General features: G+C 42.6%; 1 protein-coding gene and 1 long non-coding RNA gene across 3 annotated transcripts in view; one reads left to right on the plus strand and one right to left on the minus strand.

Annotated features, from left to right (window-relative positions):
* The first annotated feature begins 79 nt into the window (after positions 1–79).
* Positions 80–7203, plus strand: LOC143408655 (uncharacterized). 2 transcript variants are annotated; one of them, XR_013092516.1, is made up of 3 exons: positions 80–212; positions 2164–2417; positions 7104–7203. It is a non-coding gene; the product is annotated as an uncharacterized LOC143408655 (long non-coding RNA). The 2 variants fall into 2 exon arrangements; XR_013092515.1 differs by lacking the exon at positions 7104–7203 and adding an exon at positions 2767–2971.
* Positions 554–13292, minus strand: part of Ifnar2 (interferon alpha and beta receptor subunit 2) — a 33075-nt gene continuing 20336 nt past the window's right edge. Inside the window, exons 7-9 of the mRNA XM_076868542.1 lie at positions 11007–11175; positions 5067–5197; positions 554–2842 (exon numbers count right to left, since the gene is read on the minus strand). Coding sequence (XP_076724657.1) covers positions 2135–2842; positions 5067–5197; positions 11007–11175 — 1008 coding nt within the window. The 3' untranslated portion in view covers positions 554–2134. The remainder of the gene's footprint in view (positions 2843–5066; positions 5198–11006; positions 11176–13292) is intronic.

The raw sequence follows: 13292 nt of genomic DNA on the forward strand, positions 1-13292 counted from the left end.
GCGACCCCGCCCCCGGGCCGGCCCGCGCCGCTGAAGAAGCGGCGGTCGGGGGCGGGGCCTCGGCGAGCAGGAGCGCCAGGCGGCCTCGGCCTGGAGAGGGCGCTGCCACGCCACCAGGTGCCCCGGGTTTGGGGCTTGGCTGCTGGCTCTGTGCAGTTCTGGGTTCCCCCGGTTCTTCCCACGGGAACGCCGCGTCCTCTAGAAAGCGCTCGGTGAGCAGACCCCAGCCTTCTCCAGGGCTCCCCGGGAGGAACACGCCGACACGTCATTCGTTTCCCAGATGCTAGTTCGTCACAAGACTGCAGAGGAGAGCTTTAACTTCCTCTTTGGGGACTTGCTCAAGGGTGGGTGAGGTTAGAAACGCAGCGGGCGGACGTGTTGGGCAACCTAGGGCTTCGCCTGACCCCGGCGCGTGCCCGGAGGCCAGGGGCCATTGTCGCTGTAGAGGGAGCTGGTGCAATTCCGGGATGCCAGCAGAAGCAAAAATCTGCGGCACAAATACACTCTTGAATGAGAAAAAATTCTGAGGCCCACATCGAGTTTGTACGAAAAAGTATTCTTGTATTATTACCCTTTACCAAACACCCAACCGTTATTCAAAACTTTAAAAATAAGCGCCAGGGGTGCCAAACTAGCACCATAGAGAGGTCGTATTAAAAGAGCAATGTGAAATCTTTCAAAATACAATACATATGTTCAGAAGGCAAAGTGGTGGCTTTTCTGTAGGACAAGGTCTCTTGCCTAAGGGATTTCATTAGATTCTTAAATAAGGGTTTCCTTCTTGGGTTACTTTACAGCAATTACATAAGTTACCTATTAAAAATCCTTGAGCCACGACCTGCAAGACTTTTGCTTTTCCCCTTTTGAATAGGCCCAGGAGATGGGTCTGAGAAACCTGCTCTAGGGGTAAGGGGAGTGAGATGGGAAGATCCTCAACCTTTCATCCTTCCTGGGAGCCTGGCAGGGTCGTAGAACTTTTGTATTTATTTATTATTCCTGTGTGTTTTTAAATACTTCTAGATTCAAAGGGTCTTAGAGATTGCATAGTCACCCTAAAAAATAATTTTTTTAGAAATTTTGTTTAAAAAATAAAAGAAGTTGAGACTCAGAGAGGCCAAGTAAAATGCCCAGGGTCATACAGCGAAATTTGAGCAGTTAGAACTCCGACTCTGACTCTCAGTGCTTAATACTGTTTGCTACATGACATTCTAGGATTTCACCCGCCTCCCTTGCCCCATTTACAGTAACTGGTCTCATTGAGGATATTTGCAATCAGCACATAGCACTTTAAAATTTGACAAACAGGATCTCTTAGACTTGTAGGCCACCTTTCTTCCAAAGACCTTGAAGCATTTTTGATTTTGTTCTTTTTTTAGATCTTAAAATGGGACACTGAGATTTTTATCCCTCTCCCTCATGCAATGTGTCCTGCCTGATACTACAGTTATTAATGTGCATATCTGTATTTCACTCTTAAAGCCGGGAAGGGCTGCATGAGCACCTGAGTGGAGTTCTCAGCTTGGTGGTGACAATATGACATCTGAGAGGTGCCCAGGGACCACTGACTGAAATTGCTGGCCCTTCCCTTGTTTCCTTATGCATCTGCATCCTTTCTCTCCAGCTAATCCTGCTCCAACCCATCCCTTCAGCCTGGTTTATTGCTCATTCCTTCAGCTTCCTGGGCTCAGGGTCTCTACCTGCTCACACTACTCATAGCTCCTGCTAGGATTTTCCCTTCTTTCTCGCTTCTCCCATCCTGGCAATTCAATTGTTTCCCAGAAACATTACAGGGCCAGAGGGAAAAGATCACCCTGAAGAACACAGGGAATCTTGCTTATTGGGAACCAAGATGAGATTCCTAAGAAGTATATTAGAATAAAGGGAGAAGGCAGAGTATGCGTCTTCAAAATATATCACTTGGACTTGTAAACAGTGTGCTCGATAATACTATATATTCCCACACCGGGAATGCTCACAGATTATGTCATCAGGAAGAACTGGCCAGCCCCTATAGTTCTACTCCTTGTACTCCTTTCCTCACAGACCACTTGTGGCTCATAAGGCAACAAGTCTGTGTACAGGGCGAGAACCCTATGTGGACTTCTTAGTTCAAGTTAATGAGCTATATTCAGAATCATCTCATGATATAACCGTCCCTTCCAGAGTCAACATCAAAATCAGAAGTATCACTTCTATCAGATGGAGTATCTTCCTCAGTCCACAGGCACTGGGAAAAGGGGCTAAGGTCGAGCAACTGTGACCTTTCCCCACTGGCCACCAGAAGACAGGATTCCATTTGGTCTGGATCCTCTTCTAAGTTGATGATCTCTTCTGGAAGAGATGACACCAAAGGGGATTCTTCTGAGTCATCGTCATCAGGAGCTCTCATAAACACAGAGTTTAAATTCACATTAAAGGTAATTCTGTCCCCGGACCCTCCAGGGGAGCTGCAGTTGTCCTCAGGAAAAGAGTCCTGGCACAAGCTCTCTCTCCTCTCATAGGGACCACTTGTGTAGCAGGGGCTGGGCTTTGGCACCGTAGGGGGCCCAGGGTGGGGCTCAGGCTCAGCCTCGTATGGATCAGATTCCTCAGCTTCAGAGCCTTCCATCTCAGGCTCCTGGGAGGCAGCGGAGACCTGGCTCAGAAGCCTGCTGGTCAGTCCGTGCATGGTGTAACCACCAGCGCTAGTTCTGAGAGCCACTTCATGGTCACTGTCACTGTCATCGTCATAATTATAATCCCATACTTTCTTCTTTTTGTTGACAGAAATGACTTCCACTGCATTCACAGCTTCTGTTGATGGCAGACTGGGAAATATCTGGGCTACAAAGTTATGAAAATTCTTAAGAGAGAGAGAGAGGGCAGGGGTAGAGGAAGAGACAGATAATTAGTCTATCACTGTGTTTGCTCTTTATTTTCTACATAATAAAGCTGAGTAGCCACTGCACCATGATGGGGATGAGGATGATGACTGCAGGAACAACAGGGGGAGCCCAGGTTAGGTAGTGCTCACTGGTGCCAGGCTGGCTCCTGGTGCATGGCACAGCTGGCCCTCCAGATCCCCTGAGCGCACGTGCCTTATATAACGCCATGCATTTGCATGGAATCTCCACGCATTCCCTCTCAACTGTCAGTCCCCTGGAGGTGGTTCACACACTGGAGGGACAGCTGTGTGAATGGCTGGCATACTGTATTGCTTAGGCAACAACGACAAGAAAACAAGTCAGTACAGACTCGGTCTTTCCCAAATATTTTTGAATGTGAGGACTTTGCTAAATGTAATAATCCTAAATAATTTATCTTTAGAATCATGTGACTTTTAAAATTTAGACAATCATATATCATCAATAAGTATCATTGTCTCTACAGCACTTTCAACTCTAAGGTGTGTCCTCCACACCCAGAAACATGTTGACATGTTTGTTACACTTGCTAAATGAAGAGAAGATGCTGCTTTAAAAAATGTTAACAGCTGTTCTTTTTTATTTTTAATATTTTTTTAGTTGTCAATGGACTATTCATTTATTTATATGTGGTGCTGAGGATCAAACCCAGGGCCTCACACATGCCAGGCAAGTGCTCAACCACTGAGCCACAACCCCAGCTCATAACAGCTATTCTTGATTGAACACACATAAGCAAAGGTGCTATGCCTAGAGTCAGTTTCTCCATTCCCAGGGTTTTTAACCTAAATATTGAGTAACAATTTTTAATGGAGAAATACTAGACAGACATAAGATGTCAACATGGTAAGATGAGCATGAAGAATGCACTTTTTTTTTTTTTTTTTTTGGTACCAGAGGATTGAACCAAGAGCTACATCCTCCATCCCTTTTTTATATTTCATTTATTTAGAGATAGAGTCTCACTAAATTGCTGAGGCTGGCTTTGAACTCATGATCCTCCTGCCTCAGCCTCCCTAGCTGCTGGGCTTACAGGTGTGCACCACCACACCCAGCCTAGGAGTGCACTTCTATCAACCATAAAGGAATGTTTAATTATAATGGCTGCTGAAAAATTAGAATTAGGTGTATGAGTTCAAACATAAACAATAATGTATTTCTAAATGTTACTAACATAAAAGGAAGGAATAAAATAGGGAAAATGGAAAATGATGGGTGAATACAGTCGAGTAAAAAAAAAACCACGAGGTTTAAAAAAGTGTACGATCAATATCTAGCCTCTGTAAAGGCTCTAAGTTCAAGAAGCACAGAGAGGAAATGAAGGTAAACAAATGGCTGTTTTTGTTAATAATCAAAGTAACACACATGAGAGCACCTCCCAGGGAGCATTATGTACACAATGAATAAAGACAGTAAAAATGATTCATTGTGATCAGTGGAGCATTAGAGAGAGATACACATCACTACTGGCTCAGTTCTTGTAGGTTTTTTGGGGGGGGGGCATTAGGGGTTGAACCCAGGGGCACTTAACCACTGAGCCACATCCCCAGCCCTTTTAAAAATATTTTATTTAGAGACAGGGTCTCTCTGAGTTGCTTGGGGCCTCACTAAGTTGCTGAGGCTGGCTTTGAAATCGTGATCCTCCTGCCTCAGCCTCCAGAGCCCCTGGGATTACAGGTGTATGCCACTGCGCCTAGCTTAGTATCAGTTCTTTAAAATATCATTTATAAGATAGATCTACTTGGTGTGTAGATTCCACTGAAATAATTCAAAATAAAACAAAACATAACCTATACAAAAATTTCCTTTGCACTATTTATAATGTCCAAGGAAAGAAAGGAAAAGAAGTGCAAAAGAAATCAATCCAAATGTGCTATAGTTAAAAATGTGATATAATAATAACAGTGGAATTCTGTGTAGTCATTAGAAATAATACAATAGGTGGAAATAAATAATAGGTGGACAGTATATGAAGAGAAAACATAAGGCACAGACACACTGTAACTGCAAAATATATTTCTGCAGGGATGGAAAAGAACCCAGCCTGATAAGACTTGTTGGTGTTTATGGAAATGAGACTTTCTTCTATGAAAACATTTAAATATATAGTAAAAATTTTTAGTTTAGAAAAATTAAGATACAAAAATTTTTAAAACCACATACCAGGACTTTGGGAAAATTATCTCTTAAGCATATGTAACCAATTCGCTTCAGTAGTAGGATGGTGCCTAGAAAGACGAAGACTACTGAAAACACAGTGATTATCACACTTATTTTGGCATTTTCGGATGATTCTGTTGAAAAAAAAAAGACTTTATTTCAAAAGAAATCCAATAAATGATCACAGATGGGAATAAATGCACATTGGTCAGGGGTTAGAAAGTGATTATCTGAGAAACAGAAGTTTGAAAAATAATGTTTTCTATTTGCTAAATACCAAAGCTTGGAGAGCAAGCCAAGGGCGTACTCTTTAACCAATAAAATATATTTAGCTTTTCATGTATTTCAAAGTGAAATTTCTTTTGGTTTATATTCTGTAACTGCACTGTCCCACTAGCTGTGATTGTTTAAATACAAACAAATAAAATTGTGCAGAATTAAAAGCTCAGTTCTTCATCACACTAATCGCACCTCAAGGGACCAGCAGACACCTGTTAGCATGTGTCATGGGCAGGGAGAAGAGGAAGGAACTGAAGATGCCACCTGGGCCATACTGTGGATGTTGGTCACACAGGAACGAAAATCAGGCCCAGCTGAACTCGCCATTCCCTATTGTGAGTTCCCTTTAGCTTCTTGTCAAAATTCTTTTTGGAAAATTTCAACTTTCTGACAGAAACTTTTCCCCCTAAGTATGAATGGTCAGAGAAGTAATCACTAGTTACTTAACCAAGGCCCTCTAAAATTTCCAGAAACATCTTTATTAGTATTAATCCTGCATCCAAAGGCTCAGAAAAAGTAGATACAGGAGAGTAAAAAGGAAATAAAAGTGGGCTACATACTTTAAGCCTTTTGAAAGGGTGAGCAAAGAACAAAAAGAAACTTGGTGAAGACCCAGCACTGGTAGGTAGCATGGCCTTCACGAACCCAGCCTCATCTCCATGAAGAATGAGTGAGGTGGGACTGCAAATTGGTGCAACCACTCGGGAAAGCAGTACAGAGATTCCTCAGAAAACTTGGACTGGAACCACCATTTTGACCCAGCTATCCCATTCCTTGGTTTATACCCAAAGGACTTAAAATCAGCATACTATAGTAATGCAGCCACATCAATGTTTAGAGCAGCTCAATTTACAATAGCTAAACTATGGAACCAACCTAGGTGCCCTTCAATAGATGAGTGGATAAAGAAAATGTGATATATATGTATTTTTTTCAATGGAATATTACTACGCTTTAAAGAAGAAAGCAATTAGGGCATTTGTTGGTAAATGGATGGAGTTGGAGAATATCATGCTAAGAGAAATAAGGTAATACCCCAAAACCAAAGGCTGAATGTTCTCTCTGATATGTGGATGCTAATTCACAATGGGGGTGGGTGCTAGGGAAGAACAGAGTTACTTTAGATTAGGTAGAGGGGAGTGAAGGGAGGAGAGGGGACCTGGTGATAGAAAGGATAGTAGAATGAAAAAGACATTATTATCTTGTATACATATATGACTGCATGACTGATGTGGTTCTACAACATCTACAATCAGAAAAATGAGAAATTATATCACATCTATGTATGTTATATCAAAGTGCATAAATGCATTCCACTGTCATGTATAACTAATTAAAACAAATAAAAAAATTTTAAAAACTGAGTGCAGGATCATCAAATCAAGGACAGTCCTAAAATCTGTTCTAGCTGCACAGATGCACCTTGATGATGCAAAATTCTTCCACATCTCCTGAAAAGGATGGTGAACCCCAAAAGGACTTCATTGGTGAAGCAATGGCATAAAACTGAGGTTCTGACTCATGTACCCATTCAATTTCTGGAGAGTAGCTACAAAGGATCTTGCTATAGTTTGGAATGTCTAGAATGTACCCCAAAGGCTCATGTGTTAAAGGCTTGGTCCTCCGTCTGTGGTGCTATTGGGAGGTGTTGGAAAACATTTAAGAGGGAGGGCCTAGTGAGAGATCTTCTGGTCACTGTGGGCATGCTCTTGAAGGGAACAGTGGGACCCAGTCACCTCTCTCTCTGTCTCTTGCTCCCAGCCATGAGATGACCAGTTTGCACTGCCATGTGCCCTCCACCGAGATGTGCTGCCTCTCCAGAGTGACTGGACCAATCAACCATGGACCAAAACTTCCAAAACTTGAGCCAAAATAAAAAACCTTTCCTCTTTACAAGTTGATTATCTCAGGTTTTGTTACAGTAATAGAAAGGCAACTAACACAGACCAAATGCAATCTTTAAAATAGGACATTCTACAAACTAAATTATGTAAATTGAAATTAACAAGCTAGAACAATGCTTGTCAAATTGGGATATTCTCACAAATCTGAGCATTCTTTGTGAGAACTTAAAATTTTTGTCTTTATTTTTATATTGTTTGGTTCTAGGGATTTAACCCAGGGGCACTTTACCACTGAGCTACATCCCCAGGCCATTTTACTTTTTATTTTGAGACAAGGTCTCACAAAGTTGTTTAGGGCCTTACCAATTTGCTGGGGCTAGCCTCAAAACTTGCCATCCTCCTGTTTCAGCCTCCTGAGTTGCTGGGATTACAGGCATGGGCCACTGTTCCCAGCAAAATGCTTATATTTAGCTCGATGATAATCTAAAAAGACTGGCAGATTATGCAAGTATACTATTTTTAAATATTCCTATTTGAAAAGAGAGGAATTGTTTCAATGTTCCAACTCAGGAGGAAGTTGTAAGTGGACTTTATTTCTGTTAACCATCTTCTTCATGAAAGAGGGGTAAGATCAATGCATCTTGAGAAGGGGAGACAAGGTTGTGTCTTCAAAATTTGGATTTTCCATGGAATTGCATTGGGATTTTCAAAAAAATAAAGGATCTTATGAGAAGAGGGCTGAGCTGAGCAACAAGAATGGTAATATCTGATTACTATTTTATTTTTTAATGGAAAAGAAAAAGAACTTTGTCAAAAGGCTGATTGATGACTAACGTCAGTTTATTGGTGTGGACCGAAAACCAAGACATGGCATCTAGGTTACCGTAGTTCCAGCCCATTAGTCCCCTGGCTCCCCCACCTGGTGGCAACCAGAGAGTCAGATCAGTTCACATCCCTTCGGGGTCTCCACAATGGCATCCAAAGTCCCACATCTGGGTCCTCCATCTCTATGACTAACCTGTTACTATTCTTCCTTGGCTCAGCTCACACTTGCCATCCCATGCCCAGCCCACTCTGCCCAACCACCCCATCAGTCTGACCCATCCAAGCCTGCGGTGCTTTTGCTGGGTCTGAGTAAGTCAGTGCTGGTCTCAGGTTGCCCCTCCAAACCCCTCAGCATTTGCCCTGTGTGGATCTTGAGCTTGTCTAGTTGAGGGCAGTTCAGATGGTGAGCAGATACGGACAGATGCCACCGTATCCAAACCTATTTGGTTCCTGAGTTTCAGATGAGAAGAATCCAGATGTCAAGTATTTGGATAGTCTAACTGTCTTGGACATGACGGATGAGTGAAGGCTAACTTAATAGGCAAGAGGACGTGGTCAGGCCAAGTGCAGATGGAATGACTGGATTGTGCTGCATGACCATTTCTCAGCAGGTGGATTAGAGAAAAGTCAGGGGGAAGCGCATCCTCCCAGACATATCAGCCTCCAAAGAACTGTCAGCTGCCCAATCAGCAGCTCTGGGTTTCATCAAAGCGTCATCCTATTGTCATTTTAACAATTTAAGTTGTATTATATATGTGAGAGTTCTGTTTTTATATAAGACTAGGATATAATTTCATTTGTCTCTTTATCTATCTATCCATCCATCCATCCATCAATCTACCTCTGGAATCTCTGGTTTTTGTCCTGGGCATAAAACCTCAAAAGCTGTGGAACTTCCTAAGAGATAGCAGTGTCTTTTGTTAATTCTAACAAGCCCCATTTAGGGACTACTGTGGTTGAAATGACTCCTCCAAAGCTCATTGAAATTTAATTGTCACTGTGATGTTTTGGGGAGGTATATGAGTCATGGGACCCTGCCCTTCTGAATGGATTAATGCTGGTATTGTGGGAAAGGGTTAAATGTTGGAAGTAGTTTTGTTATAAAATGAGCACTCTCCCCCATATGTGATGTCCTCCATCCTGCTACCCAGTTTCAGGACTCTGTTATAGCAGCAGAAAATAGGCTAATACTGATTTCTGAGTTTATGCTAATTAAATGACTCATGGGGGTGTAGCTAGGTATCTTCAGGACGGAGGCAGATCAATAGAAAAACTAATCATTTGATCAGAGGGTTGGAACTTCCTCCCAGCCCTACCCCCAGGAGGAGAGAGAAGATGGAGACTATGTCCAACCTTATAGCCAATGATTTAGCCAATCACACCTATATAGTGAAACTCAATAAAGCCCAGAACACTAAGGCTTGGGAGCTCCTGGGTGGGTGAACATACTGATGTACTGGGAGGGGGTACACCCTGATTCCATGGAGGCAGAAGCTCCTGCATTGGGACCCCTTCCAGACCTGGTTCTACGTACTTCTACATTAGGTCTTGGCGCACAGGCTCTGTAGTAAAATGGTAATCAGAAGTGTGGCATGTCACTGAGTTCTGTGAGTCAATTTTAGCAAATTTTGATTATAATAGAGTAATAGGTTAGGTCAGAGAGATGCAGAACCCAAAAGGAACTCTCTAGTTTGTAGTCAAGTTGACCTGGGGACCCAAAACTTGTGACTGCTATCTGAAGTGGGGGCCATCATGAGCCTGAGCCCTTAACATCTGGGGTCTATGCTGACTTTGGGTAGTTAGTATCAGAAATGAATTGAATTGTTGGACATCTTGAGGTCAGATAACTGGCGTTAGAACATGATTACATCGGGGAGGAGAGGATACAGTTCAGACCCTGAGGCCTAGAATCAGCGAGGCCCTGGGAGGTACGGCAGCCTGAAGTTCCTGGGGGTGATGGTTTAGAATTTAGAAGTTATGTTGAGGTGTTCTTGGATGGAAGGGGCAGGAGTTAAAAAATTAGCTGGCCCCTACCCCCATGAGGTTGTGGCCCCCTCCCCCAATTTTTCTTCATGTTTCTTAAAAGGCATTTTCGTTTTTTAAAAATCTGTACAGCAAGAGCAACTTTTTCTGTCAAATAAAAATGAGAAATGCAAAAAAAAAAAAAAAGAGAACATAATTACATAAATTTCTTCTGTGTTTATATGTTTGTAAGAGCTAAAGGGAAAAAGATTCTATGCAGTTTTTGGTTTTCTCTTGTTTAATTGATATTGTAAAAACAACTGAAATGAGAGGATTGAGATTCTTTTTCCTTTAAAATCAGCCCACATGTGCATTATTCAGCTTTGAGGAACACGAGAGGACAGAATCACACTGTGCTATGGCCACAGCCAGTTGCAGCCAGGCACTGCTGCATGTGCAACAAACATGTCACTTAAAGTCATCTCCTTACACATCCCACTTATCTTACTCTGGTAAAGCAGAACATTAAAGATACTTCCACCAGGGCTGGGAGGATTAGAAGAGCTTCTTGCCAGAAGATCTTTCATAGATTTTTCCCTTTTGTTACAACAATATATATTGGCAATAGAGTGACTTCCTGAGAAAATAACCAGCAGGGAAAACTCCTAAGCTCTATCATTCTCCTGCACATTTCTGCACACAGAAGAGGGTTCAAGATCACACTGTTGGCTATTCTGGTGTTTTTGCAACAGAAAGGCTTTCCACCTTCATCATTCACCTTCTCCTCCTTGCTGGCAAGGTTCAGCTCGCTCTCATCTGTGAGCTAGAGTCAATGCTCCTGGGAGCCAGGTCTTATCTACAGACCACACCCAGCCTCAGGCAGCCAGCTAGTGGGCACCCTCCCATGCCTCTGCATGCAGTTGCTTCAAGCAATTTCAGCATGCCATAAATTCCACATTCTTTGCTTTCAGTAGGTTTTCTTCAGAGTAAACCTATTGAAATTTCAAAACATGATTTTCAGAAAGCAACACACCTGATTCCTGGTCAAGGCGAAGGAAGGTGCATTTTGAGGGAGACTGTATTCTTGTTTCCAGATATTTAGGTTTAAAATAAACAGATATACAGTAGTTTGTGTTTGGAATTAAATTGTCAATGACATAGTTGAAATTTCCAGTGGTGTTTCCATTTATTTTGGGTTCATGCTGAAAAAGAAGCAAAAAAACTTAGTAAGACTTATATGAGAATTTCATTTGGAGGTAGCTCTGTAAGAGACTCCTTGAGGTACCATCTTCAAATTTCAAATAGGGTTAGAAATATCAGAGGATCACCACAAAACTACACGTATTTATGCCTAGGCACACACATATATGAAAACCATAAAATCTAGTCTACCAACTTCATTATACACATGAGGAGAAAAGGTCCCAAAGATGATAAAGGTCTCTAGCCTGCCATTTTTCAAGATGATCTTGTTGAATTGATAATGTGTATCTAGTTTACACTTCAGAAAGGACTTCCACGTAGGGTAACTCCTTTGACTCTCAAAACAGCCTAGGCATCATTCCATTCTGCAGATGTGGGAACTGCAGCTGAAGTGGCCAGGTAACTTCTCCAGGTCACAGAGCTCATCTACAGCCAGGGCCCTGAGGCTGCTGGCTAACTCACCCCACCCCTGCCTTTCCCCTGCAGTTTGGTTTCACTTTGGAATTAAAAAGATGTTATGAAGGCTCTTTCCTGAATAACAATTTTAAAAAAAATTTTCATTCTATAGTTTCTAAAATATATTCTCACCAGCAGTTCTGTAAATTGGGATTTCTAGCAGTTCAAAGGCAGCCTTTGGTAATAATATGTTTCTATACATTTCTTTGGGAAGGAGAAGGAGTTATTAAATAGACACACACAAAACAAAGTCAAAGCTCATGCGTGGAAGTAAGTAATGAAGAAGGAAAAGGTGACAACGAGTGGAAACAGCGTGGTGGGAGGGCTCTTGCCTCCCACGGAAAAGCACAACGTGGCAGAGGACAGAACATCTGGGATCCATGGGGCCTTGGGCAAGTCTCTACTGCCAACTTCCCATTTCCCACCAAGCAAACAGAAGTTCCCACAATGGTCCTGTGCTGTGGTTTGAGCATGGTTTTGAGTGTCCCTCAGGCATTCATGTGTGGAAATTTAATCCTTACTGTGAGGTAGTCAGAGTCCTGAAAATTGACTCTAGTGTTTAGAGGAAGGGCCTATGGGAGGTGGCCCTTAGTACTGGTTAAGTTCACCAGGGTGGAGCCCCAGGTTGAATACAGGTGGTTTGATGAGAGAAAAAGACCAGAAGAGACACACATGCTTGCTGTTTCTGACCATGTGATGCCCTCTGTCACTCCCAGACTCTGCTAGCAAGAAGGCCATCATCAGAAGCAATCTCTTGACCTTGAACCTCTAGAGCCATGAGCCCAAATGATCCTCTTTTCTCTACAAGGTATGTAACTTCAGGTATTTTGTTATAATAACAGAAAATGTACAAAGAGGCCCTCCTTTATACATCTGTTTTGCACAATCCACTCCTGTGACTGGCAATGCTCCCAGCCACTTCTGGAGATCCCACCCACTGCAGTTATGCTAGGACATGGCTCTAGCAACCTCCCCTGAGACTTCTCATCTGCATGTGAACATGCTGCAATTTCTCTCATCTTAAAAAGTCTCTCCCTTCACTCCATCTTCCCTTTTCCTCCACCTACCAGTTCATATCCCTTATTCTCATTATAGAAAAACTCCTCAGAAGAATGGGCTCTCTAATTCTTCTCCCTCTTTCTTGAACTCACTCCAACCAGCCCTTTACCCCGTGACTCACCAAAGCTGCTCTAGTCTAGAGTCTGATCTCAGGGCCTTCAATATGCAGGAGTGAGTGGTTTCCCAGGACCCCTCTTTAGCTGGGAGATCACCACTGAACACTCCTGCCCCAGATCTCCTTTTAGGTGCCTTGAACTTGACATGTCTCAAACTGAGCTGCCATCCGACTCTCACCAACTTCATCCATAATCTTCCCTATTTTAGTTAATGACAAGTCCAGGTGATGGGGTCCTGACTTCCTTCTTCTTTTACCTCATTATGAATCTGACTTAAATGAAAATAACTGTGCTCCACTTGCAAAATCCATGCAGAATTTGATTGCTTCTCACTACCTCCACTACCACCAAATAATCCAAGCATCTCTCCCTTTCTCTCTCTCTCTCTCACTCTGCCCCTCCCCTCACCTGGGGAGTAACCTTTTTTTTTTTTTTAAATGTAATTTAAAGAAGATGCCTGTCAACTATAGTTTTCCTCTTACAGT

This window comes from Callospermophilus lateralis, chromosome 10, assembly GCF_048772815.1.
Source record: "Callospermophilus lateralis isolate mCalLat2 chromosome 10, mCalLat2.hap1, whole genome shotgun sequence".
Classification (NCBI taxonomy): domain Eukaryota; kingdom Metazoa; phylum Chordata; class Mammalia; order Rodentia; family Sciuridae; genus Callospermophilus; species Callospermophilus lateralis.